This window comes from Cantharellus anzutake (assembly GCF_015039405.1).
Source record: "Cantharellus anzutake strain C23 chromosome Unknown EI90scaffold_7, whole genome shotgun sequence".
NCBI classification, from domain to species: domain Eukaryota; kingdom Fungi; phylum Basidiomycota; class Agaricomycetes; order Cantharellales; family Hydnaceae; genus Cantharellus; species Cantharellus anzutake.
The window spans coordinates 257,286-283,108 of record NW_024066957.1 but is presented as its reverse complement, the minus strand read 5'-3'; the positions used below and the strand labels follow the sequence as shown (position 1 = coordinate 283,108).

The following is a 25,823-nucleotide window of genomic DNA, read 5'->3' as shown; positions in this document are numbered from 1 at the left end:
TATGGTGCCGCACACGCACAATCTATGAAGGGAGATCCTCTGAAAAGGGGAGCGAGTTGTGGTGAGCGAGTCGCCAGTTACCGACTCATAGGAACTTCTTCAGCAACCCTAACTTGAACTTGCAAATGTAAATTTCGCTTGTATTCTTCTCGCAACAGAGGCCGTCACGTACCTACTGTTTTCAACTCTTGCGCTACTCACTGGTGCTAGGCCGCCCCTAGACTTGCCGCATGAAAAGTTGAATCCTAAATCCGTCAAAGATCTCATTGTTGTGTTGCAATAATTCTCATGAATACTTGGCCGAATATTCCTAGACCTAACCGTCTTGTAACGTGTCTCTGTCGCATAAGTTGCAGCTGTGGACTGCTAGATACAGAAGGTCTACTTCCGTGGTCGCTTGGAATCGGAGGTGACTTTGTTGTTTCTGTCAAACATCAGCGTGGTTTGTGTCCTTAGTATTCGCAAACGAGGCCTCAGGCCTCATTGGTGCCAATATAGATGAATATGTGTTCTTTGGTGTTCTTTCTCAGGATTCTGACTTGGGACAAAGCAATGTTGGTATGTCTTGCTTCGAAACTGGGCGTCTTTTTTTCAGATTTCGCTCTCATGTCAACGTGCCTGCACACCCCATCTTTTGCGTGCTGGATACCAAGCACGGTTTGAAATATTGCGTCTAGTGATGACGATGTTACAGCATTTCGAACCAACAACAATCAAGTATCACAATTCCCGATTCAATACTCTGTGAATTGGAAGGCAGTTAAGGAGAGAAATTATGGACGTGTATTTGAGGCACTAAACGACTTTTCTGATATCGATGACCACCGGAGCTCTCAGTTTGCCCTGGAGCAGAAATCGACGTCCATCCTTGCTGGCCCGAGGAAGGTAAAATGGAAGGGATGTCTCCCAATCCCAAAACACATGATCACCATACCAGAATTCGTTCTTGCTGGAGGGATGTGATTGTTCAAAGACTGGGTTGTACTTGGGGTGGACAATGAGTTCGACTTTTCCATCAAACGAGACCTGTGCACCCAAAGTACCGAAGCCGTCAGCGATAATTAATGGGGCCTCCCCTATCACTGGGGAAAAGAGCATAGCATCTTTTTTATGCCCGAAGTCTTCCCCCATGTTTGGCGAGAGGTCATAGAAGGGACATTTCAGCCAGGATTCATCCATGTGATGTCTGGGATCTGGCTCGGAACCTTGTACATGAGTTGCAATCTTTTCCGGAATCGAATGAACGACATGGTCACCAAGTACAGGCGTAGGAACAAGATATGAGAGAGGAGGTACATGACCAGTATTGAAAATCTGAAATCTGAAATCTTGCACGCGATATTGAGCAATCACCTCGCATGTACCCGTTGACCAGACAAAAGCATAGTTCATGTCGAAAGCGCCTACATAACGACCTCCAGGAGAGAATCCAGCTGTGTGACGTGGAGGAGAGGATAAATGGTAATCGGGTTGAGGAGGCTGGGGATCGGAAGGAGTATGAGGAGATGCAAGAAACCGAGTGGATGGCTCTCCTGAAAAACACAAGAGTGCCACCTTTCCATACCAATTACCATCTTGATTTCGAGGGACTCGCATGATAAAACATCCATCACTTGACAATGCAGTTATAGCAGGGTGACGACTTGTAGGAAGAGCCCCAAGTGGCACCAAACGCGTGCCATGACTCAGAATGGAGATGTTTCCATCAGTGTCCTCGGTGGCAATCTCGACATTACCACCACAGATAAACTCTATCCAAACTGGGGGCTTGGGGGGATTGCATTGGATGTGAAAGATTGTGCGTTGGTGGTCGATGTCCGCAACTTCAATAATTCCGCTTCCAAGACCAAGAGCGAGATGAGAACCATCTTGTGATATCGCTGCACAGGTCACAACCCCTTGCGAACATCGGACTCGGCTTCATAATTAGTTTCTCCATTGAACTTTTCAGTCAGCTTTGCTTCCATGGCCTCTTTAGCTTTGCATGCATCCTCACTCAATGGAATGAAGCCACCAGAGAACTCGCCAGATATGCTGAAGATTTGAACAGGATCGGAGAGATTCCCATGCACTTGATAGAGATGTGATGACGATGGAGTGAATGGAAGGCCTGCTCGATAAAGATCCCAAGGACCAAGGGTATTGGAATTTAGCCACTTGAGAAATGTGCCAGCTTCGTTCAGCAGTTTGATTGATTTGTGATTCTATAAAGCATCAAGTGATGTCATATCGTTCAAACACACGAAATACAACTGAGGTAGGAACTCACAGTGAATTCATCCAAACCACACCATTCTTTCCAGACCGACTCGTGTTTTCGCCACCAAGTCCGAGAAGCTGCCAAGAACGAGAAGAAGTTTTGCATCAAGAGTTGTTCAAACTCTCCTTGCAGTTCATTAAACCCTTCAGAAAAGAGTAGCGCAGGATTCAAGTGGGAAAACAACCACTTGAATAAATACTCGATGTGATCAGGTTGCCCTTCCATCGAAAAATTATCCCACTTCTTTTTATCTCCCAAAGGGAGTTCGGTGGGCAACCCAATTTCGTTCCTTTGAATGACATTATTCACATATCGAAGAAGTCGTAATCCGAGGAAGTATCCTTCCGAATCATCAATGAAGAAGACTTTGTCTTCATCATTGCCGGTGGGCACTCCAGTGATAAATTCCTTCGCTGTCGCATGATAGAATTTGATCCCTGTGTTGTCTGAGGGAATATCAATTATTGAGTTGATAGGTTTCAGTATCGCATAGATTTTTCCCTCGGAAATTCCTAAGAGATATGACATGATGTGAACACTGAGGGGTTCTTGTGCAGCGATGACCATCCCAACTACTTCGCGATAATTCTTCTCTATGTGTGGATCGATTCTCGAGGGATGGGGCCTGAAGGCTCGTCGCAGAATTCGCAAGTACTCCTTGTTAAGGTCCATAGGTGTATATGGGAGTTTGAGAAAGTATTCAAACTCTGATTCAAGATCGGAACCACTTTGAGTCCGGAACTGGACTTCGCGTATTCGCATCGAGGCAATAACAGGCAAACCACGGCAAGCTGAAGTGAATGCACCGAGATCACCCAATGATGGTTCCCACTGAGATTCTCTCATGCAACCCTTGAGCCCGTCCATTACCATCTGCCAGATTGTGTTGAAAATCTCGTCTGGTGGAACCTCATCCATATTTTCACATGGGATGACACAGCCCCGATCTCCCCAAACAGATACAACTTGACGTTCAGGACGACAACTGACTAGTATGGAAAAGGCTGAAGGCAGCTCATCGAGAAGAAGTATGAGGCTAATCAGAGACTTGAGCGCCTCTAGACCTCCACATTCGTCCAAACCATCCAAGACGATGGTGAAGCGTTCCTTGCTTGCAGAAAATATGTCCCTGAGACCGTTCATCGGTTCAAGAACCAATGTCCGCATTTGTTTCTCGAGAGGAAGGCTCAGAACCAGCTCCGAATCCGGCTGCCGAAGGCGTTTGACGAGCGAGATCTTGAAGTCCCCACTAAATATCGCAAGTTGACGCGCCAGGGTAGAAGGGAACTTGTCTAAAGAATCAAGGCCCGTTTCCTTTTGGTTTTTATCCCAAAAGAAAGAGGCTGCAAGCACGCCTTCCTTTTCGAGCGTGGATGCGACGCTCAGAGATATCGCCGTCTTCCCAGTGCCAGGGGACCCACGTAGCCAGACAAATCGGTTCTCGGCTGCTTTCAGATGATTGAGAAGCGATTTTTGCATGTTGACGCGCGTGCTTGGAAGGCATTCCGACTTGCTCTTCACGTAGGTGTACTCGGCCGCAACTCGCGGAAGTCGCTCAAGCTTCGCTAAAAGATGTAGCAGTGATAAAAGGGCCCTGTGGAAGGAGAAAGATAACGTACATTGCACCGATACTTCAATTGTGCGAAGAAGCGTTACAATAGTTGTCTGCGTCTATTGTATGCACATGTCAGCCAGTCAAATCGAGCACTCAGGGACCTAATGGAAACGAACCGAAAACGAGTTGAGGGCATCATTTATACACATTTTCACACCGCTTATCCTGTTCGCGATTTCGGCTGCTAAGAACGCTTTCGTTGCAAGATTCCGAGTTTTGAGCGACTCGATCTTGCTTATCTGCCCCTGAAGGGCCCTATCAATGGGAATCTTGAACCGGGTGAGAAGCAACGGGAGGAGGTGGACGTACAAGTGAAATCCTTTAATAAACTGAATCACTTCTGGGGGAATTTGGTCTGTCGACAGCTCGAGCGGCTGCAAAATGGTGGTATAAGCCTTTCGAATGTGATCATCCAATCCTTCGAGTTCATCGTCGTTTCCGCCAACAGTCTACATGGATTATGCATGGAAATGGGGTGAAAATTACATACCAGCGTCAATCACAGAAGTGGGACGATAAACTAACCTCGTAAACCTGGAGCCACGTCAGAAGTAAATTCGGAATTGCATCAAGATTCGCAATCGGGACGAATTTAAGAGCGTCGGCTGCATTTTGTAGAACCAGCCTTGTAGCACCGATGATTACTTTTTTTCGATCACTCCCTGAGTTGGCCGATGGCACCGTCGTGGGATCCGATACGAAAGGTACGATGACATCCTCACGCTCCAATTGGGCATAGATATTCGGCCGATTGTCAGGCGTGGCATGCGTCCCAGATGATTCACGAGGATCATCAACATACGCGGTAGGGGTGCGGGGAGATGGAGGTGGCACCGCATCATCCCCGGATGGCTGAAGGAATGGAGTAGTTGGCCTTGATGGCCCATGAGATTCAGGAGTGCTAGGCTTGTTGCGGACAGGACTCAGTTTCTCGCGGATCCTCCTCATTAGAGATGCTGGTTTCTTGCGATCACTCTGAGCAGCCACTTCGGGCTCAGGATAAGATCCTGCCGGCACTCCGAGCTGATCGCGGCGGTAGTTGTCGTGATCAGGCGATATTTGGGCATCGGTGACACGGACCTGCGGAACATGGGACTCCGAATGGGCCTGTGGGTGCGGTGGATGCGAAGATGAGCCACGAGCAGGACGGTTTCCTTTGTTGCGTCGAGAGAACATTTTGAACGTAATTTTTGTAGAGATCGCGCTGGCGTGATAATGGGAAAGGCTCTCCACGTGGAAGGGTGACCAGAGGACAGTTCAATCGCTGGATACACATGATGTATATGAAAATGCTCCTAGAAGGAAGTTGGACGCCGAGGGTTCAATTAATTAGTTGCACAGAACCCGAAAAAGCAAGTACTGTCAAGCTTACTTTGTTTGGGAATTGCAATGTTGTAACGTCTGAAACTTGTTCGCTTGACATCCGTAGCTCGCGCTCTTCAAAAATCCCCAGAGAAAAATGCGCAGTTGAGCGGAAAGCGAAATGTCGTCTCCATTTCCGGAGGTTAATGCATAACATTAGGGGATGGGGGTGCAATGGTTATCTGTACCTTGGTTGAGACATCTTAGAGGCAGCGCAAAGGCGAGGTTAGATAGCACCATCCTAATGCCCAATTCTCAACGTGCTTCTTTCGGACTGAGTACAGAAAATACTGCAGGGGCGCAAACCCATCCGATAGCTGAGGTGCCGAGATATCCAGATTCGGAGCGCCTGCAAGAATCTTGTTCTTACATGGCAGGGTAATTGGTAACCAGGCAGAAAGCATTCTCGTAAACGTCATCGAGGTTCTAGGTGAAGAGCAAACAAAAAAATCACGGTCAGTGCCCCTCTACTCACAGAGGCAATGGTTGCAAGGCCGCAAGAACATATGGTTCCTGAGCGAGGTGCACGAAATCCTGCATAATCATCTTGATTGATAGTTGCGTTCCAAGGTATTGTCGTGTCGACGAAGTTAACGCTGTGGTCAAGCGGACAAAGCTAGCATGGGAGAATGGACATGAACGGAATCAGTCACCGATTCCAGCATCTCGGAATGACCGTCAAAAACTCTGCAGTCCCTTATATATCACCTAATTTGACTATTGTTCAAGCTGAAACTGTGGGCGAGGCAGCGCACATATTGGAGCCGGAGAAGGGAAAAGGGCGACGAGGAAGGTGTCTTAGCGTTGTCGTACGTTTGTTATCAGATATTCAAATGCGAGGAGCGGTACCTTCTCCGACAGTGCCGGAATCACTACCACGCGCCAAGAGAGAGTTTATTCATTGGAGTTGGCGTAAGCAATGATTACATATTCTATCCGATGCTGAGAGCAGTGGTTCTCATTCCGCTTGGTAAGAATATTTCTCGATTTTATTATCATGGGCTGGATTGACTAATGCTTGACGCCCTTTGTTCATGCTGACCCAGGGTATTCGGTGCGGCCGGAACCTTCTTAATGTCGCATGTCTCAGTAATCTCTGATATGTCCCTAATATGTAACGAATGATTGTTTGCTTGCAGCCCGCTCCCCGCAACTAGAATTTTAGGACGAAATGATGATGAATTGTGATAAGAAATTAACGGGGGGTCGGAGAGGTCAATCTATGAGTAATTTCTCGGGTCTTGAAATCTGAAGCTGGCGGTCTGCGCTGTTAGTAGGGCAACCCTGTTGCGCCAGAGAGCTTCAAAACCATCAGTGTCTGTCCTGCTAAACAAGCCCGATCTGCATAAGACGCACGTTTGCGATTTGCCAACGATGCCTCTCATGATTTACACTACATATACTCAACACACACTGAGCTCTCATAGAGTGATGGCCTCGTTTCCCGTTCCCTTCGACTGCGATGCTCGACCTGAATCTCCCTCTCCGTCTTTCAAAGATGCATCTATAACATCAATATCTATCAGTGCACTATGGACATATTCGTCGATGGTGCGAGCTTGAATAGGTAAAGTGAAGTTCAAGGGTTACCGTTGGCAAACGCCTTATACCGCACATACGAGGCTTCCCAATTCGAAAGTCCTGACGACTTCACTTTCATTGAGACGTGTCGCACGGTGGGTGGCACGCCACACTTCCTTCCGATGAAGCTCAAAATCATCAACAAATTTAAATAATTGAGGGAACACTAACCTTCAGTGCCTCGTGTTTGAGATCTGGGATGCCGTGAAATGAACTGATTTCCTGATAACCATTCTTTAAAATAACTGGGATATTGGTGAGTATTTTCTTTAAATGTAACATATATAATAATTTAAATGAAGGAAATGCAATGGCAATTAAAATTAGACGCGGCTTAATCTCAGTTTAATCCCATTTCACGTGACTAATCAGGTGGATCCGCGCGCGCCTCAGAGGAGGCCGTCTTGTTCTGCACTGTCACAGTGCGGATGGAACAAGACGGACGAAACCCTCCTCCGGGCCCAAACTTGGTCTCAGACCAGCTGCGGGAAGAGACAAGTTGCATCCGGGAGCGAGATAAATAGCGCACCTTATCCACTCCCCACCTGCCTGCGCAATCGTACTACAACGTCTAACTGGTAAGTTAACGGTAGTGCGATGAGGCTTCTAACCGTGTGTGCTGGCCCCGCTCCTCAGGCCTGCACACGGTTATCCCTGCTCTCGCTATCCACTAAACGCGCGCTTACTCTTACTTTCATAGTTCTTAACTGAATCTCCGTGCTTATCTAATCGAACTCGATCATCTATCGATCAACTATGCTTACATCTTATATCGCATCATGCAGCTCAATCCCGCGGCGATACGTTCCAGTCACTGCTCGAGGCCGCGAGTACGGTCGAGCAGCTCGATGAAGTCGTCAGGCGATACAATGCCAACCAGATCCCACTTAGAGAGGCATACGCCACCCTCTCCGAAGCCGTCGCTGCGGATCAGTCCCTTGACGAGGAGCAGCGCAAGGAAACGCTCGTCCGATACGGCGACGAACTGGAACAGTCAGCAGAGGCAAGGATCCAAGCTCGAGCACGAGGGGACCGTGACCTCGATGGAGGTATCGCCTGACAACAGACCTCGGCCCAGCAGGATGGGACTGTCCAATCGAACCCTAATGTCACGACTCAGACTACCTCTCAAGTCAGACAACCCACCAATCAAGCCAGTTCCGGACGGCTCCGTGGAAACGAGGTTTTCAAACGAGTTGCCGACGAAGAAAGTGACCATCGTGCCGAGTATGCGTGGAACTGGAAATTCGGGAACGGAGGACCACCTTGGGATGCCAGCGAGGAGGCCATGCTCACCAACGCCGAGAAGACACAACTCCTCAAGAACGCGTACAACACCAACGTCAAACGTGCCGTCCGAAGTCTCATCTGTCGGGGCGGTCAACCTGAATTCCCACCATACCTCTGGAAGGACATCCTTGGGGACCGACTCGTCGACTTCAGACACTTGGTCGAAGATAGGCGCTCCCATGCCATCCGATATGAAGACTCCGTTGACCTCGGGAATGGGGTTCAAATCTCGACTGGGTCGAGTAGCCGGAGCAAGACCAAACTGGCAAACGAATCACAATGGACGGAGGCGTGGGACAAATATGTCGCTGCGGTTGTATGGGCATACCCCCACCGTGGTCCGGAGCTCCATGAGTACCACCGTCACATCGTCAAGCATTTCAGCAGAAACCGGAATGTCGCCCTCAACATCGAATATGACCAGGCTGCAAGGAAGTTCTTCCAGGAAACCCACTGAGCATTCTCCGACATTAATGCGCTCAACGAAATCATCCACGACATCTACCTCGGGGAGGAGACGGAGATACCCAGGGAGAAGGTAAGCCTGGAAAGTCGGCTGGAGAAGCAGGGAGCGACAAGGCGACCGGAGCTGGGGAGAATGTCACCAAAAAACGAAAGCGTGGCAACAATGATTACCCGATCTGCCAAGAATTCAACAAAACGGATGGATGTCGACACTCCGAATGTCGCTACCTCCACAAGTGTGGATCTTGTGGATCCAGTGCCCATGCCGAGCCAAAGTGTCCACAGCAAAAGGAGAAGACAACCACAAGATCTCAATGAGGCCGAGGAGAAGAGCAAACGACCAAGATACATGAGGTTCGTGTTCGGTCAGCATGATATTGGTCAGACACCATCGGCATCGTACACTGAGAGTGCTCAACCTGTCCTGAGCGTCCCTCAAAGTGATTATAGATATCAAGATATCACTATGACTATCAAGGACAACCCGAGCCTGTTCAAAATCGTTACCCCTATCAACGTTGACCGTTTCGAAGTCCTCCTGAAATCACACCCGAATCGTGATCTCGTCAGATCTGTATGTGATGGACTGCGGACTGGGTTCTGGCCCTTTGCAGATGTCGAGGACCCGAAGAGCGTACCGGTAGGAATCGTAGAGCGTGCAAAGGGTGCTCCTGAATTGGACGATGAATCAGTCGAATTCCTTAGACGGCAATGTGCTGCCGAGATGGGCCTGGACCGATACTCCGAAGCGTTTGGGGACCAGCTACTGCCTGGGATGGTGGCGCAACCTATTTTTACGGTACCGAAGAAAGGCTCATCGAAGCTGCGGCTTGTCAACGACCATAGCGCAGGGGAGAAATCCCTGAATTCGCTGATCCCGAGTGAAGGCGGGTATGTAGTCCTGGACAATCTAACTGACCTTGGGACCAATATCCGTGCCATCATGAAAGAGAATGGAGGAAGGAGGCCAGCTTTTCTCTGGAAATCTGACGCATCTCAAGCTTACCGACGACTACCAATGCACCCACGATGGCAGGCACGGCAGGCAACACTGATTGACGGGAAGTACCATGTGGACCGATGTGCAGTCTTCGGGAACCGGGCCTCTGGCCGGCTGTGGTGCTTGTTCTTCGGACTCGTATGTTGGATTGGAATCCATGTTTGCGGGATACGAGGTCTACTTCACTATGTCGATGATGCATTCAACGCAAGCTTCGACAATGAACTTGAACTTTATCCCCCATACAATAGGGAGTTACCACGAGACCAGACAAGATTCCTTAAATTGCTCGACCACATCGGAGTCCCACACGAGTCGGCCAAGCAACTCTTTGGGACCCAGCTTGAAATCATAGGCTTCCTCGTTGACGCAGAGCAACTCACGATATCCATCTCAGAAGAGGCAAAGGGAAGATTCTGCGCTGCGATACGAAAGTTCGTCCTTGACACCCCAGACAACCTGCGAAGGCAACCTCTGAAGGACTGGCTGAAGACCCTTGGGTATGCGAACTGGGTCCTCAACGTATTCCCACTTCTCAAGCCGGCGCTGAACTCGTCATACAAGAAAATCGCAGGGAAGCGGATGATGAATCAAAGCATCTATATAAACAAGCAGGTACGAAATGACCTACTATGGTTTGCTGATTCAGTAGAGCGGATGGAAGGAGTTCGCATGCTGAACGCCGAATCATGGGGGCCAAGCGATGCTGATGTGGTTGTATGGGGAGATGCCTGCAAGATTGGGCTCGCATTCTGGGCACCGAAATACAAAGCTGCGTATATTGGCGACCCGGTAACCCAACCTGACGAGGCATTCAACATATTCTACAATGAAGCTATCACAATACTCGCGGCACTCCAATGGTCTACAACAATATCCCCCCACCGAAACGACTCGCAATCTACACCGATTCGACAAACTCACTGAACATTTTCAACTCGCTCCGCGCGACAGACCTGTACAACCCAGTCCTCATGACGGCTGTCTCGACACGAATAGAGCACAAGATCGACCTCCGCATCTTTCTAGTGGAAGGGAAGCAGAATGTTGTGGCAGATGCACTGTCGCGACGCAATTTTGAATTGGTGAAAGGTATGTACCCGAAGCTGGTCATCAAACACTTCATGCCTCCGGCGCTTATGAAGCTGGGGGCATTGAAGAAATGAATGATCAGAGGCGCTCCAAGACCCGTCAACCACAGCGCGAGCCTTGGTCCCTGGAGCGCCTCCGGGAGGCTCGAGCAGCTGCCCTGGGAGCCGCTCTTGAGCCTAGCACTGCTCGTACCTATATGTCAGCGCTAATGTCTTACATCAATTTCTGCGACCTCCACCATTTCCCACTACGACCAACGATCGACACACTCACCTTTTACATCGTCTACATGTGTGCCCACATCCAACCAAACTCGGTCTCTTCGTATCTTTCAGGTATATGTTCGGAACTTGAAGCATACTGGCCGGAGGTCCGCGACACTCGCAACTCAAAACTCGTCTCGAGAACGCTAACTGGATGCTCCAAAATGTTCCGCACTCCAGCTGTCAGGAAGAGGGCTCTAACCGAAAGTGACTTGCGGACCGTTCTACAATCAATCCCACCTCAGCCTTCACATGACGATATGCTCTTCCTTGCAATCACCTTCACAGGATGGCACTGCCTCATGCGGCTTGGCGAACTAGTGGACAGCGACTCGGGGGCACTGCGCAACTACCGGAAATCAATAAGAAGATCTTCAGTTAGATTCCACTCCAAACCGCGACCTCACTATGCGTTTATCTTACCAATGCACAAAGCGGACAGGCTGTTTGAAGGCTCAACGGTCATGCTAGAGAGACGAGACAGTGACTTAGACCCCCTGGGAATCTTCGAACAATACCTGAACGCTCGAGACTATCGATTCCGACACCTCCCCGATTTATGGCTGCGAGAGTCAGGAAAGATCCCCACCCGGTCCTGGTTCTTGGGCAGACTGCAAGGAGTCATCACGATGGGAGATGTTGCAGGCCATTCCTTGCGCTCGGGTGGTGCAATGGCTTAGCACTTGCAGGTACTCCTTTGGAGTGGATACGCGCTATTGGAAGGTGGTCTTCAGAAGCTTTCCTGATCTACCTGCGCCAAAACCCGATACTGATCCAAGGCACATTGGGGGGACGATCAGCATTCGACGGCCAGCGTGCAGATCATTGAGTCTAAGTACTCACCACCAACCACCCCTCCACCAGCCATTATACGTGTACAAGTTACGGCTCGCATCGCTGGCGCACAATCATACGCATTGCAGGTCCATACGGACCGTGTCCACTAATTCATGGACCGCTCACGGAACCGAACTGATTAGTCTCAGTTTAATCCCATTTCACGTGACTAATCAGGTGGATCCGTGCGCGCCTCAGAGGAGGCCGTCTTGTTCTGCACTGTCGCAGTGTGGATGGAACAAGACGGACGAAACCCTCCTCTGGGCCCAAACTTGGTCTCAGACCAGCTGCGGGAAGAGACAAGTTGCATCCGGGAGCGAGATAAATAGCGCACCTTATCCACTCCCCACCTGCCTGCGCAATCGTACTACAACGTCTAACTGGTAAGTTAACGGTAGTGCGATGAGGCTTCTAACCGTGTGTGCTGGCCCCGCTCCTCAGGCCTGCACACGGTTATCCCTGCTCTCGCTATCCACTAAACGCGCGCTTACTCTTACTTTCATAGTTCTTAACTGAATCTCCGCGCTTCCCACCTCCTTCCCCATCGCCTCCGTTGCGTTACATCATTTTTTCACTTGCTACCCTCTCCTGCATTTACTATTAATGTATTTAATTGACGTACGGCTCGCATCGCTGGCGCACAATCATACGCATTGCAGGTCCATACAGACCGTGTCCACTAATTCATGGACCGCTCACGGAACCGAACTGATTAGTGGTGGCACTTTGGTGACACCTAATAGGAGGGCTAAAGCGGGAGCTCAGTCTCCGTTAATGAAGAACTGAATTACTACGGTTAATACTAACCTAAAGCGGGAGCTATAGTACAGAAGAGTACAGAGTAAGTAATGTAACAACTAACTAAAAACAATGATACTAACCTCAGTCTCCGTTAATGAAGAACTGAGGAGAAAAGGAAAGTAGACCCAAACAATTACCTATATACAATGCAGTCACGGTATCAATACAACGGAAACGAAAAATAAGATCATGTGAGTTTGGTTAGTGAGTCACGCACACTTGTCCGTCGGCACATGTCAACTCAGGGATGCATCGTCACACTGTGTCTCAAACATTTTAACGCATCCCATATCACACCACAGAAGCTATTTATCAGTGCAGAGGTTTTTTGAACATTGGGGGATTTCCTGTGTTTTTTTTGCTCTAACTGGAACTTCCGCGACGCTGTGGGGCAAATTAATCGACGTGCCCTTACTTTTAAATAAGGATGACACACACAAACTTCTCTCTGAAATTCAGCTGAGGATGAGCTTCTTCCCGAACGTGGAAACTGTGCTTGGCTGAGTCTGCTCTAAGATGAGAAGCTTGTTTATTTGCGCTCCTGTTGCATGGTGTTGAGTGTGCGCCTCCGTCGCCTCCGTCCTGTCATAGTCTGGATCACTGGGACCTCAGAATTAATACTGAGATCATTGCTCTCTTCCGTCTCCGCACTTTAGGGTTGGCCTGGAATATCGTATGCTCCTGTTCACCACCACTGAAGAGACGCAGCCGGTTTACCGCTTGTCGCAATCCGATGATTGACTTTCTATTGTGATATCTTCTCTCCCCGGTGATGCACGGCTCAAATCAAGCCCCACCTGCAAATAGATGGTTGGCTCAACGGCTCACGCTTGTTCATCACCCGTCAGTGAGCTCGAAGTTACTCAGTTGACTAGAATGCCCGAATGGGAGATATTACTGAACTGAGACAACGCTGAGAGCACCTTATGCTTGACATATTTTATGGTTGACACAAGGGGTACCATGATGTGCGACAAATCTTGATGGTGACCTAACTAGCGACTCGATCGCCGCTCTCGCTCCCGAAGCGAACTTTGACTTGTCCAAAAAATTTGCATCGTTCATCTTAGGTCATAATAGAGTATGGTAGGTATATGACATCGTTTGTGAGCAAGTTTAGGAGACTCGGGATAGGCCCCAACTTGTATCATTCACCGACAGTGGGGAATGTGCCCTCCCAGGTCCTGCTCAGCACTTACCACGTGGAATCAGTGTTGCCACGAACCGTAAGTGGAGCCTAGATCCTGAACTCGGTCATGACAACTATGTCTACTGCACGATTTGAGCCCGGGTCTTACATACCTAAGTGGAATGGTGCATGCCCCTGAGGCTTCCATCCATTTGTGGTGGCAAGGGCACCAGCGTGCAAGGGTTTGCGTAGACACATTAATAATTGTTCCTCACGTTAGCGCACTTGGGATACAACAACGTTAGTGTGTCTTGCTTCGAAACTGGGCGATTTTTTTTCCAGATTTCGCTCTCATGTCAGCGTGCCGGTACACCACATTTTTTTACGCGTTGGATACCAAGAACTCGTGAAATATTGCGAATAGCAGCTTTAGCGGTGACGATGTTACAGGATTTCAAACGTTTGCTATGTACAGTATGACAATTCCCGATTCAATACTCGGCGAATTGGAAGACAGTTAAGGAGAGAAATTATGGACGTGCATTTGAGGCACTAAACGACTTTGCTGATATCGATGACCACCGGAGCTCTCAGTTTGCCCTGGAGCAGAAATCGACGTCCATCCTTGCTGGCCCGAGGAAGGTAAAATGGAAGAGATGTTTCCCAATTCCAGAATACATGATCACCATACCAGGGTTCGTTCTCGCTGGAGGGATATGATTGTTCAAAGATTGGGTTGTACCTGGGGTGGACAACGAGTTCGACTTTTCCATCAAATGAGACCTTTGCACCCAAGGTACCGAGGCCGTTAGCGATAATTAATGGGGCCTCCCCTATCACTGAGGAAAAGAGCATAATGTCCTCTTTACTCCGGGGGTCTTTCCCCATGTTTGGCGAGAGGTCATAAAAGGGGGACTTCAGCCAGGATTCATCCGCGTTATGGGTGGGATCTGGCTCGGAACTTTGTACATGAGTGGCAATCTCTTCCGGAATTGAACGAACGACATGGTCACCAAGTACAGGCGTAGGAACAAGGTATGAGAGAGGAGGTACACGGCCAGCATTGAAATCCAACATCTGAAATCTTGCACGCAATATTGAGCAATCACCTCGCATGTACCCGTTGACCAGATGAAAGCACAGTTCATGTCGAAAGCGCCTACATATCGGCCTCCAGGAGAGAATCCAGCTGTGTGACGTGGAGGAGTGGATGAGTGGTAATAGGGTTGAGGAGACTGAGGATCGGAAGGAGCAGAAGGAGATGCAAGAAGCCGGGTGGATGGCTCTCCTGAAAAATATAAGAGTGCCACATTTCCGTACCAATTCTCATCTTGATTTCGAGGGACTCGCATGATACAACATCCGTTGCTTGACAATGCAGTTATAGCAGGGTGACGACTTGTAGGAAGAGCCCCAAGAGGCACCAAATGCGTGCCATGACTCAGAATGGAGATATTTCCATCAGTGTCTTCGGTGGCAATCCGAACATTACCACCACCGATAAATTCTATCCAAACTGGGGGCTTGGGGGGATTGCATTGGAAGCGAGAGATTGTATGCTGATGGTCGATGTCTGCAACTTCAATAACCCCACTTCCAAAACCAAGAGCAACATGAGAACCATCATGAGATATCGCCGCACAGGTCACAACCCCGTTGCGAACATCGGGTTCAGCGAACTCGGCTTCATAATTAGTTTCTTCCCTAAGATATTTATGGAACTTCTTTGGCAGCTCAGTCAGCTTTGCTTCCATGGCCTCTCTAGCCTTACATGCATCCTCGCTCAATGGAATGAAGCCACCGGAGAACTCGCCAGATACGCTGAAGATTCGAACGGGATCGGAGAGTTTCCCATACAGTCGATGGAGATGTGATGACGATGGAGTGAATGGAAGGAAACATCGATAAAGATTCCAAGGATCGAATTCGACAGCAAGCTGCTCAATAGATTTGTCAGCAAGCCACTCGTCAGCAAGCCACTCATCAGCAAGCCACTCATTAGATTTGTCAGCAAGCCATACAATAGATCTGAAGGCTTCGTCCAGCAGCTTGATTAATTCGTGATTCTATAAAGCATGAAGTGATGTCATATCATTCAAATACACAAAATACAATCGAGGAATGAAACTTACGGTGAATTCGTCCAAATAACACCATTCTTCCCAGACCCACTTGTGTTTTCGCAACCAAGCCCGGGAAGCCGCCAAGAACGAGAATAAGTTTTGCAGCAGGAGTTGTTCAAACTCTCCTTGCAATTCATTAGACTCTTCTGAAAAGAGTAGTGCGGGATTCAAGTGGGAAAACAACCACTCGAATGAATACACGACGTAGTCGGGTTGCCCTTTCATCGAAAAATTATCCCACTTCTTTTTATCTCCCAAAGGGAGTTCAGTGGGCAACCCAATTTCGTTCCTGTGAATGGTATTATTCACAAATCGAAGGAATCGTAATCCGAGGAAGTATCCTTTCGGGTCATCGATGAAGAAGCCCTTGTCTTCGTCGTCGCCGATGGGCACTCCAGTGATGAATTCCGTCGCCGTTGCATGATAAAATTTGACCTTTGCATTGTTTGGAGGGACGTCAATTATCGAGCTGATGGGATTTAGTATCGCGTGAATTTTTCCCTCCGCAATTCCTAGGAGATGCGACATGCTGTGAACACTGAGTGGTTCTTGTGCAGCAATGATCATCCCGACTACTTCGCGATAATTCTTCTCAATGTGTGGACGAATTCTCGAGAGACGGGGCCTAAAGGCTCGTCGCATTATTCGTAAGTACTCCTGGTTGAGATCCTGAGGTGCAGCTTGAAGATTGAGAAAGTATTCAAACTCCGATTCAAGGTCGGAGCCACTTTGAGTCTGAAATTGAACTTCACGTATTCGGATCGAGGCCATAACAGGCAAACCACGGCAAGCTGAAGTGAAGACATCGAGATCGTTCGTTGACGGTTCCCACTGAGATTCCCCCATGCACCCTTTGAGCCCATCCTTCACCATCTGCCGGATTGTGTCAAATGTCTCGTCTGAGTCAACCTCATCCACATTATCACATGGGATGACACAGCCCCGATCTCCCCAAACGGAGATGACTTGACGTTCAGGACGGCAACTGACCAGTATGGAAAAAGCTGAAGGCAGCTCATCGAGAAGAAGTATGAGGTTCATCAGAGACGTGAGCGCCTCTGAGCCTCCGCATTCGTCCAAACCATCCAAGATGATGGTGAACTTGTGTTCCTTGCTTGTAGAAAATAAGCCCCTGAGACCATTCATCGGTTCGAGAACCAAAGTCCGCATTTGGCTCTCCAGAGGAAGGCTTAGAATCAGCTCAGAATTCGGCTGCCGAAGGCGATTGACAAGCGAGACCTGGAAGTCCGCATCGAAGACCGCAAGTTGACGTGCTAGGGTAGAAGGGAACTTCTCTAAAGAATCGAGGCCTGTTCCCTGTTGGTTTTTATCCCAAAAGAAAGAGGCAGCAAGGGTGCCTTCCTTTTCGAGCGTAGATGCGATGCTCATAGATATCGCTGTTTTCCCCGTGCCAGGGGACCCACGGAGCCAAACGAATCGATTCTCGGCTAGTTTTAGATGATTGAGAAGGGAATTCTGTATCTTGACCCGTGTGCTTGGAAGGCATTTTGACTTGCTCTTCACATAAGTGTGCTCGGCTGCGACTCGTGGAAGTCGCTCAAGTTTCGCTGAAAGATGTAGCGTCAATCAAACAGACCCGTGAAACGGGTGAGGTGAACATACATTGCGACGATGCCTCGATTATACGAGGGAGCATTGAAATAGTTGCCTGAGTCTATGGTGCACACACACCGGTCAGTCAAATCGAGCACTTGGGGGCGTAGCGGAAACGAACCGAAACCGAGTTGAGGGCATTATTTATACACGTCCTCACACCGCTTATCCTCTTCGCAATATCAGTCGCTAAGATCGCTCTCTTTGCAAGACGTTGACTTTTGAGCAATTCAATCTCATTGATCTGCTCTTCTAGGGCCCTGTCAACAGGAGCCTCGAGTCAGACGAGCAGCGTTGAAGGCAGATTGACGTACGAGTGAAATTCTCCAATCAACCGAACTACTTCAGGGGGGATTTGTTCAGACAACAGCTCAAGTGGCTGCAAAACGGTGGTGTAAGCCTTTCGGATGTCATTGCCCAGTTCCTTAAGATCGTCGTCGTTTCCGCCAACGGTCTACACAGATCATGCACAAACAAACAAATGAACATGGGAAGAGTAAACGGCGTATCCTCATCTATCACAGAAATGAAAAGATGAACTGACATCGTAAACCTGGAGCCACTTGAGAAGTAAATTCGGGATTGCGTCGGGATTTGGAATCGGGACGAATTTAAGAGCGTCGGCTGCATTTTCCAGAACGAGTCTTATAGCATTTATGACGACTTTCTTTCGATCGCTCTTTGAGTTAGCCGATGGCGTGAGTTCCGATAAGGAAGGCACGTTGATACCCTCGTGTTCCAATTGTGCGCGAATTTTCGAGCCATTGTCAGGCGTGGCACGCATCCCAGATGATTCGCTCGGATCATCGATATTTCCGGAGGAGTGAGGGGAGATGGAGGCGGCGCTGCATTATTAGCATATGGCTGTGGGGTGGGCGTGGTTGGTCTTGACTGCTTGGGAGTCCCAGGCTTGCTGCGATTACGACCAAATATTTCGCTGATCTCACTCGATATGCGGCCCTGAATGATGCTGACTTCATTGGATCATTACGATCACCAGAAGAGTCTGGCAGCCACTGCAGGCTAGAAGATCTGCGGCACTCCGATCTGGGTCTTGTCGTGATCTGGGGATATCTGGGGCCGGTGATATGGAACTGCGGAACATGGGACTCCGAAGGGGCCTGTGGGTGCGATAGCTGCGAAGATGAGCCAGGAGCAGGACGGTTTCCTTTGTTGTGTCGAGAGAACATTTTGAACGTATGTTTTGTAGAGATCGCGCTGGTGTGATAACGGGAAAGGCTGCCCACGTGGAAGGGTGAACAGAGGACAGTTCAATCGCTGCATGCACATGATGCATATAATAGAAGGAAGGGACGCCGAGGATTGAATCAATTGGTTGCACAGAACCCAATAAAGCAAGTACTATCAAGCTTACTTTGTTTGGGAATTGCAATGTTGCAACGTCCGAAACCTGTTCGCTTGACATCCGTAGCTTGCGCTCTTCAAAAACCCCAGAGAAAAAAGGCGCAGTTGAGCGGAAAACGAAGTGCCGTCTCCATTTCCGGAGTTAATGCATATCATTAAGGGATGAGGGTGCAATGGTTACCTGTACCTTGGTTAAGACATCTTAGAGGCAGCCCAAAGTGGAGGTTAAATAGCACCTACATGAACCCGCTAGTAGATTAGTGTGGTTGGCCTCTGGTGGCATCGTCGAGGCGAGCGGAAGTAAAATAGCGACGACATACAGGCCGTGTGCTTGAGTGGACATGTGCACCCACCAGGCGTGCCTGCATCCTGACACTTAATTCTCAATGCGCTTCTTTCGGACTAAGTACAGAAAAATACCACAGGGGAGGGTAAACTCGTCCGATAGCCGCGGTGCAAGCATCTTGTTACATGCCAGGGTAATTGGTAACCAGGGTCGGGAGAAAGCATTCTCGTAAACGTCATCGAGATTCTAGCTGAGGAGCAAACAAATTGTGTCACGACACAGTAGCCCAACCCTCTAACCACAGAGGCAATGGTCGCAAGACCGCAGGAAGGTATGGTTCCTGAGCGAGGTGCACGAAGCCCTGTATAACTCGATAGTTGCGTCTCGACTCTCAAGGCATTGTTGTGTCGACAAAGTTGATGCTGTGTCAGCGATGAAGCTAGCGTCCTTATGGCCTCAAACGTTGCAAAGTGGGGCCTGCAGCAAGAGCACGCCACGATTCCAGCATCACGGAATGACCGTCAACAGAGTTCAGAAATCGTTGAGATTGAGGAAGGTGTCTCGTTTATTATCAGAGTTCAAATATGGAGAGCGACACCTTCTCACACTCGACCATACCGAAATCAATGGCAACGCTACGGTCGGATTGCGGTGCAGAATCACATACATAGGCTCAATATGGATAACGTGACTGAGAAGTGCTTCTCAAATCTGTCGCACGTAAGATCGAATCATCCTGAGGCGATTACTGGGTGAGCACATGTCCATTCATCAAGTCAATGCCGATTCATTCATTGGGTCCAATATGCTTGTTTCATTCATAATGGGTGGCGGCGTAAGCAATGATTACATATTCTCCCCGATCCCGAGAGTTGCTAACGTTCTTAATTTGTTGTCTTCTCAAACTATACTTTATTCAACTGCAGTGAGAGAACTGAGCTGGTTCACTCATGATGAGGAGCTCTCTGCCCCGCTCACCACTATACTTACTGCTCTGCACTGGCAAGTAAGAGCTAGCATGAACCAGGAGCGGCAGCCGTACCTATACGAACCCGCGCCCAGGTTTTACCCGCACAGGCCATATTCGTTGTTGTAGCCAGCACGACCACTGCACCGGCCGCCGATAAGATCTTTCTTCACATGTCGTCGAACATATCTTTGCGCTTGCCTCCTGCTCATTATGGTGCCGCACACGCACAATCTACGAAGGGAGACCTCTGAAAAGGGGATTATGCTGGTAGCATGCAGATGCGCGGCACTCATCGCGCGCTTCATTTGACCATTCGGCCATTCGGCAGCCTCGTTCTTCAGCCACCAGTGGTCCAAAATAATAATTGGGTACACAAAAGGGAAATATCGTGCTCCGAGCACCCTTTAGCATGCCCCAGTATTCCATATTGGTGTGTACCCTCATCAAGCCTGTTGACTGCACCTTATGCTCCGTGGCCTCCGATCTTCCTCATCGCATACCCTAACTCTGAGCCGCGCGAATTGGGATAACCTTTGATACCTGTCCGGCCCTGCTCCTTGATGTCTATCCGCTTCAACTTTGGGCCTTTCTCCACCCAAGCTACCTCCGTTTTCAAGAAAAATTCTTATACGAGAGGGGAATTGGTACGCACCAACAATCAACTTCGAGCAGTTTCATCCTTGTAAGTGTATCTCATTTGGAGGGATGGCTACGCCGATCAGGTTCCCTGCGATCTGACGACCAAGGTCATTAAGCTTCCGATGCTATATGTTGGAGGACGCTGTCGAGTATCAATGATGAACTCGTTAGTTGTTAGCCCACTAGTTATCGCTTGCACTCTCGGTTCTGGCTGTCTTTGACTGCGCTGCTCGACTCGAATTCTCGTCTTCGTCTTCCAAGGGCTACTAGGGTGGCTCTTAACTCAATATTTAAGAGTGCACATATGGACGATATTCGTTGAGCAGACGAATCGAACGAGCTTGAAGTCTGTCTGTCACGCTGCTATCAACGAACCAGATTCATCTCACACAAAGACTTGTCCAGTTTGAACGTCCTAACTGCTTCACTCTTTTATTGGAATGTTTCATACTGCGGGTGGTACGTACGCCACGTGGAAGCCCGTTGGACTTCTTTCGTTTCGGATAGAGCTCAAAGTCATCAATGGATGTAAGCAGGGGGAGATTATTCTCCGTTGCACTGAACTGATATAAAGCTGGGAGTCCCTTGTGCTTGAGATCTTTTAATGTTGATGCAAGGGATGCCGTGAAATGAACTGATGTGCGACGTGTCTTGATGGCGACCTGAATGGCGCTGGGCGATACTTATACCGCATCTCATAAGCCCGTCTTTCCCATACTTCTGCGAATCCAGGTACCATTCTATTATGACGCGATGCAAATTCCTGTGCAACTTGGGGTTCGCCTCGGGAGCGAGTCGTGGTGATCTAGTCGCCAGTTACCGACTCATTGGAACTTCTTCAGCAACCCTAACTTGAACTTGCAAATGTAAATTTCGCTTTATATTCTTCTTGCGAAAGAGGCCGTCACGTACATACTGTCTCAACTCTTGCGCTGCTCACTGGCGCTAGGCCGCCCCTAGACTTGCCGCGCGAAAAGTTAAATCCTAAATCCGTCAAAGATCTCGTTGCTGTGTCTTCATGCAATATTTCTCATGAATACTTGGCCAAATATTCCTAGACCTAACCATCTCATAACGCGTCTCTGTCGCATATACAATCGCAGCTGTGAAGTGCTAGATACGGAAGGTCTACTTCCGTGGTCACTTGGAATCAGAGGTGACTCTGGTTGTTTCTGTCAAACATCAGTGTGGTTTGTGTCCTTAGTGTTCGCAAATGAGGCCGAAGGCCCCATTGTGCCAATGTAGATGAGTATGTGTTCTCTCTCAGGATTCCGGGGATAAAGCAATGTCAGTATGTCTTGCTTCGAAACTGGATGATTTTGTTTTTTCAGATTTCGCTCTCATGTCAGCGTGCCGTACACCCCGTCCTTTTGCGCGCTAGATACCAAGCGCTCATGAAATATTGCGAATAGCAGCTGTAGCGGTGACGATATTACAGCATTTCGAACATCGCTATGTACAACTACAATCAAGTATCACAATTCCCGATTCAATACTCTGTGAATTGGAAAACAGTCAAGGAGAGAAATTATGGACGTGCATTTGAGGCACTAAACGACTTTTCTGATATCGATGACCAATGGAGCTCTCAGTTTGCCCTGGAGCAGAAATCGACGTCCATCCTTGCTGGCCCGAGGAAGGTAAAATGGAAGAGATGTCTCCCAATTCCAGAACACATGATCACCATACCAGGGTTCGTTCTCGCTGGAGGGATGTGATTGTTCAAAGACTGGGTTGTACTTGGGGTGGACAATGAGTTCGACTTTTCCATCAAACGAGACCTGTGCACCCAAGGTACCGAGGCCGTTAGCGATAACTAATGGGGCCTCCCCCATCACTGAGGAAAACAGCATAATGTCCTCTTTACTTGGGGAGTGTTTGTTTGGCGAGAGGTCATAAAAGGGGCACTTCACCCAGGATTCATCTGCATTATGTCTGGGATCTGGCTCGGAACCTTGTACATGAGTTGCAATCTCTTCCGGAATCGAATGAACAACATGGTCACCAAGTACAGGCGTAGGAACGAGATATGAGAGAGGTACACGGCCAGTATTGAAAATCCAAGATCTGAAATCTTGCACGCGATATTGAGCAATCACCTCGCATGTACCCGTTGACCAGACAAAAGCGCAGTTCATGTCGAAAGCGCCTACATATCGACCTCCAGGAGAAAATCCAGCTGTGTGACGTGGAGGAGAGGATAAATGGTAATCGAGTTGAGGAGGCTGGGGATTGGAAGGGGTACGAGGAGATGCAAGAAGCCGAGTGGATGGCTCTCCTGAAAAGCATAAGAGTGCCACGTTCCCGTACCAATTACCATCTTGATTTCGAGGGACTCGCATAATAAAACATCCGTTGCTTGACAATGCAGTTACAGCAGGGTGACGACTCGTAGAAAGAGCCCCAAGTGGCACCAAACGCGTGCCATGACTCAGAATGGAGATGTTTCCATCAGTGTCCTCGGTGGCAATCTGAACATTACCACCACCAATAAATTCTATCCAAACTGGGGGTTTGGGGGGATTGCATTGGAAGCGAGAGATTGTACGTTGATGGTCGATGTCCGCAACTTCAATAACCCCACTTCCGAAACCAAGGGCAACATGAGAACCATCTTGAGATATCGCCGCACAGGTCAAAATCCCATTGCGAATATCAGGTTCAGCAAACTCGGCTTTGTAATCATTTTTTTCGTGGCCATATTTATCAAAATTCTTTGGCAGCTTTGCTTCCATGGCCTCTCTAGCTTTGTGTCCATCCTCGCTCAATGGAATAAAGTCGCCGGAAAACTCGCCAGATATACTGAAAATTCGAACAGGATCGGAGAGTTTCCCATGCACTTGATGGAGATGCGATGATGATGGAGTGAATGGAAGGGAATATCGATAAAGCGCCCAAGGATCGAATTCGGTAACAAGCCACTCAATAGATCTGAAGGCTTCGTTCAGCAGCTTAATTGATTCGTGATCCTATAAAGCATGAAGTGATGTCATATCATTCAAATACACAAAATACAATCGAAGATAATGAAACTCACGGTGAATTCATCCAAATCACACCATTCTCCCCAGACTGACTCGTGTTTTCGCCACTCAGCCCGAGAAACCGCCAAGAACGAGAATAAGTTTTGCATCAGGAGTCGTTCAAACTCTCCTTGCAATTCATTAGACTCTTCTGAAAAGAGTAGCACAGGATTCAAGTGGGAAAACAACCACTTGAATGAATACATGACGTAGTCGGGTTGCCCTTTCATCGAAATCAAAAAATTATCCCATTTCTTTTTATCTCCCAAAGGGAGTTCGGTGGGCAACCCAATTTCGTTCCTTTGAATGGTATTATTCACAAATCGAAGGAGTCGTAATCCAAGGAAGTATCCTTTCGGGTCATCGATGAAGAAGCCCTTGTCTTCGTCATCGCCGATGGGCACTCCAGTGATGAATTCCTTCGCCGTTGCATGATAAAATTTGACCTCTGCACTGTTTGGAGGGACGGAAATAATTGAGCTGAGGGGATCCAGTATCGCATGGATTTTCCCATCGGCAATTCCTAAGAGATGTGACATGCTGTAAACGCTGAGCGGTTCTTTTGCAGCAACGAGTATCCCGACTACTTCGCGATAATTCTTCTCAATGTGTGGACGAATTCTTGAGAGACGGGGCCTAAAGGCTCGTCGCATTATTCTCAAGTACTCCTGGTTGAGATCCTGAGGTGCAGCTTGAAGATTGAGAAAGTATTCAAACTCCGATTCAAGGTCGGAACCACTTTGAGTCTGAAACTGAACTTCACGTATTCGGATCGAGGCCATAACAGGCAAACCACGGCAAGCTGAAGCGAAGGCATCAAGATTGTCCGTTGATGGTTCCCACCGAGATTCTCTCATGCAATCCTTAAGTCCATCCCTTACCATCTGCCGGATTGTGTCGAACGTCTCGTCTGAGGCAACCTCATCCACGTTCTCACATGGGATACCCTGACCTCCCCAAACGGAAATAACCTGACGTTCAGGACGACAACTGACCAGTATGGAAAAAGCTGAAGGCAGCTCATCGAGAAGAAGTACGAGGCTCATCAGAGACTTGAGCACCTCCGAACCTCCACATTCATCCAAACCATCCAAGATGATGGTGAAGCGTTCCTTGCCTGCAGAAAATATGCCCCTGAGACCATTCATCGGTTCGAGAACCAAAGCCCGCATTTGCTTCTCCAGAGAAAGGCTCAGAACCAGCTCCGAATCCGGCTTCCGAAGGCGTTTGACGAGCGAGACCTTGAAGTCCCCATTGAATATCGCAAGTTGACGCGCGAGGGTAGAAGGGAACCTCTCTAAAGAATCAAGGCCCGTTCCCTTTTGGTTTTTATCCCAAAAGAAGGAGGCTGCAAGCGTGCCTTCCTTTTCGAGCGTAGATGCAATGCTCATAGATATCGCTGTCTTCCCCGTGCCAGGGGACCCACGGAGCCAAACAAATCGGTTCTCGGCTACTTTCAGATGATTGAGAAGGGAGTTCTGTATGTTGACGCGTGTGCTCGGAAGGCATTCCGACTTGCTCTTCACGTAGGTGTGCTCGGCTGCGACCCATGGAAGTCGCTCAAGCTTCGCTAAAAGATGTAGCGGTGATAAAAGAGTCCCGTGGAAGAAGCAAAATAACATACATTGCACCGATGCTTCAATTGTCCGAAGAAGGGTTAAAATAGTTGTCTGCGTCTATGGTATACACACATTGGTCAGTTAAATGGAGCACTCAGGTACCTAGTGAAAACGGACCGAAAACGAGTTAAGGGCATCATTTATACACATCTTCACACCACTTATCCTGTTCGCGATTTCGGCTGCTAAGAACGCTTTCGTTGCAAGATTACGGGTTTTGAGCGACTCGATCTTGGTTATCTGTCCCTGAAGAGCCCTGCCGATGGGGATCTTGAACCAGGCGAGAAGCGATGAGGGGTTAGGTGGACGTACAAGTGAAATCCTTTAATAAACTGAATTACTTCTGGGGGAATTTGGTCTGTCGACAGCTCGAGCGGCTGCAAAATGGTGGTATAAGCCTTTCGAATGTGATCATCCAATCCTTCGAGTTCATCGTCGTTTCCGCCAACAGTCTGCACGGATTATGCATTGAGATGCGGCGAAAATTAC

General features: G+C 48.6%; 8 protein-coding genes across 8 annotated transcripts; 1 reads left to right on the top strand and 7 right to left on the bottom strand.

Moving 5' to 3' along the window:
• Nucleotides 1–704: 704 nt before the first annotated feature.
• Nucleotides 705–1,868, bottom strand: EI90DRAFT_3039259 (uncharacterized protein). Its single transcript, XM_039058928.1, has 2 exons — nucleotides 1,676–1,868; nucleotides 705–1,589 (listed from the first exon to the last, which is right to left on the bottom strand). Exons 1-2 carry the CDS (start codon nucleotides 1,680–1,682, stop codon nucleotides 796–798), a joined length of 801 nt encoding a protein of 266 aa, XP_038920684.1. The 5' UTR covers nucleotides 1,683–1,868; the 3' UTR covers nucleotides 705–795.
• A 1,460-nt stretch (nucleotides 1,869–3,328) lies between these two features.
• EI90DRAFT_2908151 (uncharacterized protein) lies at nucleotides 3,329–3,739 on the bottom strand (the record flags this gene model as incomplete). Its single annotated transcript, XM_039054311.1, has 1 exon — nucleotides 3,329–3,739. A coding segment is annotated over one exon (411 nt), but the record flags the coding sequence as incomplete, so codon positions are not given.
• Nucleotides 3,740–4,189: 450 nt separating this feature from the next.
• EI90DRAFT_2417217 (uncharacterized protein) lies at nucleotides 4,190–5,248 on the bottom strand. Its single transcript, XM_039052995.1, has 3 exons — nucleotide 5,248; nucleotides 4,397–5,170; nucleotides 4,190–4,324 (listed from the first exon to the last, which is right to left on the bottom strand). The coding sequence occupies exons 2-3, from the start codon at nucleotides 5,049–5,051 to the stop codon at nucleotides 4,302–4,304; spliced, it is 678 nt and encodes a 225-aa protein (XP_038920682.1). The 5' UTR covers nucleotides 5,052–5,170; nucleotide 5,248; the 3' UTR covers nucleotides 4,190–4,301.
• Nucleotides 5,249–14,176: 8,928 nt separating this feature from the next.
• On the bottom strand, nucleotides 14,177–16,692 carry EI90DRAFT_3039244 (uncharacterized protein; the record flags this gene model as incomplete). Its single annotated transcript, XM_039058927.1, has 4 exons — nucleotides 14,177–14,676; nucleotides 14,751–15,632; nucleotides 15,717–15,761; nucleotides 15,828–16,692. Coding segments are annotated over 4 exons (2,221 nt in total), but the record flags the coding sequence as incomplete, so codon positions are not given.
• A 452-nt stretch (nucleotides 16,693–17,144) lies between these two features.
• Nucleotides 17,145–17,330, bottom strand: EI90DRAFT_2820289 (uncharacterized protein; the record flags this gene model as incomplete). The annotated part of the gene is made up of 1 exon (XM_039053568.1): nucleotides 17,145–17,330. A coding segment is annotated over one exon (186 nt), but the record flags the coding sequence as incomplete, so codon positions are not given.
• A 2,203-nt stretch (nucleotides 17,331–19,533) lies between these two features.
• On the top strand, nucleotides 19,534–20,304 carry EI90DRAFT_3012967 (uncharacterized protein; the record flags this gene model as incomplete). The annotated part of the gene is made up of 4 exons (XM_039056614.1): nucleotides 19,534–19,835; nucleotides 19,860–19,918; nucleotides 20,010–20,089; nucleotides 20,146–20,304. The coding sequence occupies 4 exons, from the start codon at nucleotides 19,534–19,536 to the stop codon at nucleotides 20,302–20,304; spliced, it is 600 nt and encodes a 199-aa protein (XP_038920679.1).
• A 2,267-nt stretch (nucleotides 20,305–22,571) lies between these two features.
• On the bottom strand, nucleotides 22,572–24,600 carry EI90DRAFT_3039233 (uncharacterized protein; the record flags this gene model as incomplete). Its single annotated transcript, XM_039058926.1, has 2 exons — nucleotides 22,572–23,661; nucleotides 23,730–24,600. Coding segments are annotated over 2 exons (1,961 nt in total), but the record flags the coding sequence as incomplete, so codon positions are not given.
• A 251-nt stretch (nucleotides 24,601–24,851) lies between these two features.
• On the bottom strand, nucleotides 24,852–25,337 carry EI90DRAFT_2908171 (uncharacterized protein; the record flags this gene model as incomplete). Its single annotated transcript, XM_039054312.1, has 1 exon — nucleotides 24,852–25,337. A coding segment is annotated over one exon (486 nt), but the record flags the coding sequence as incomplete, so codon positions are not given.
• Nucleotides 25,338–25,823: the final 486 nt, after the last annotated feature.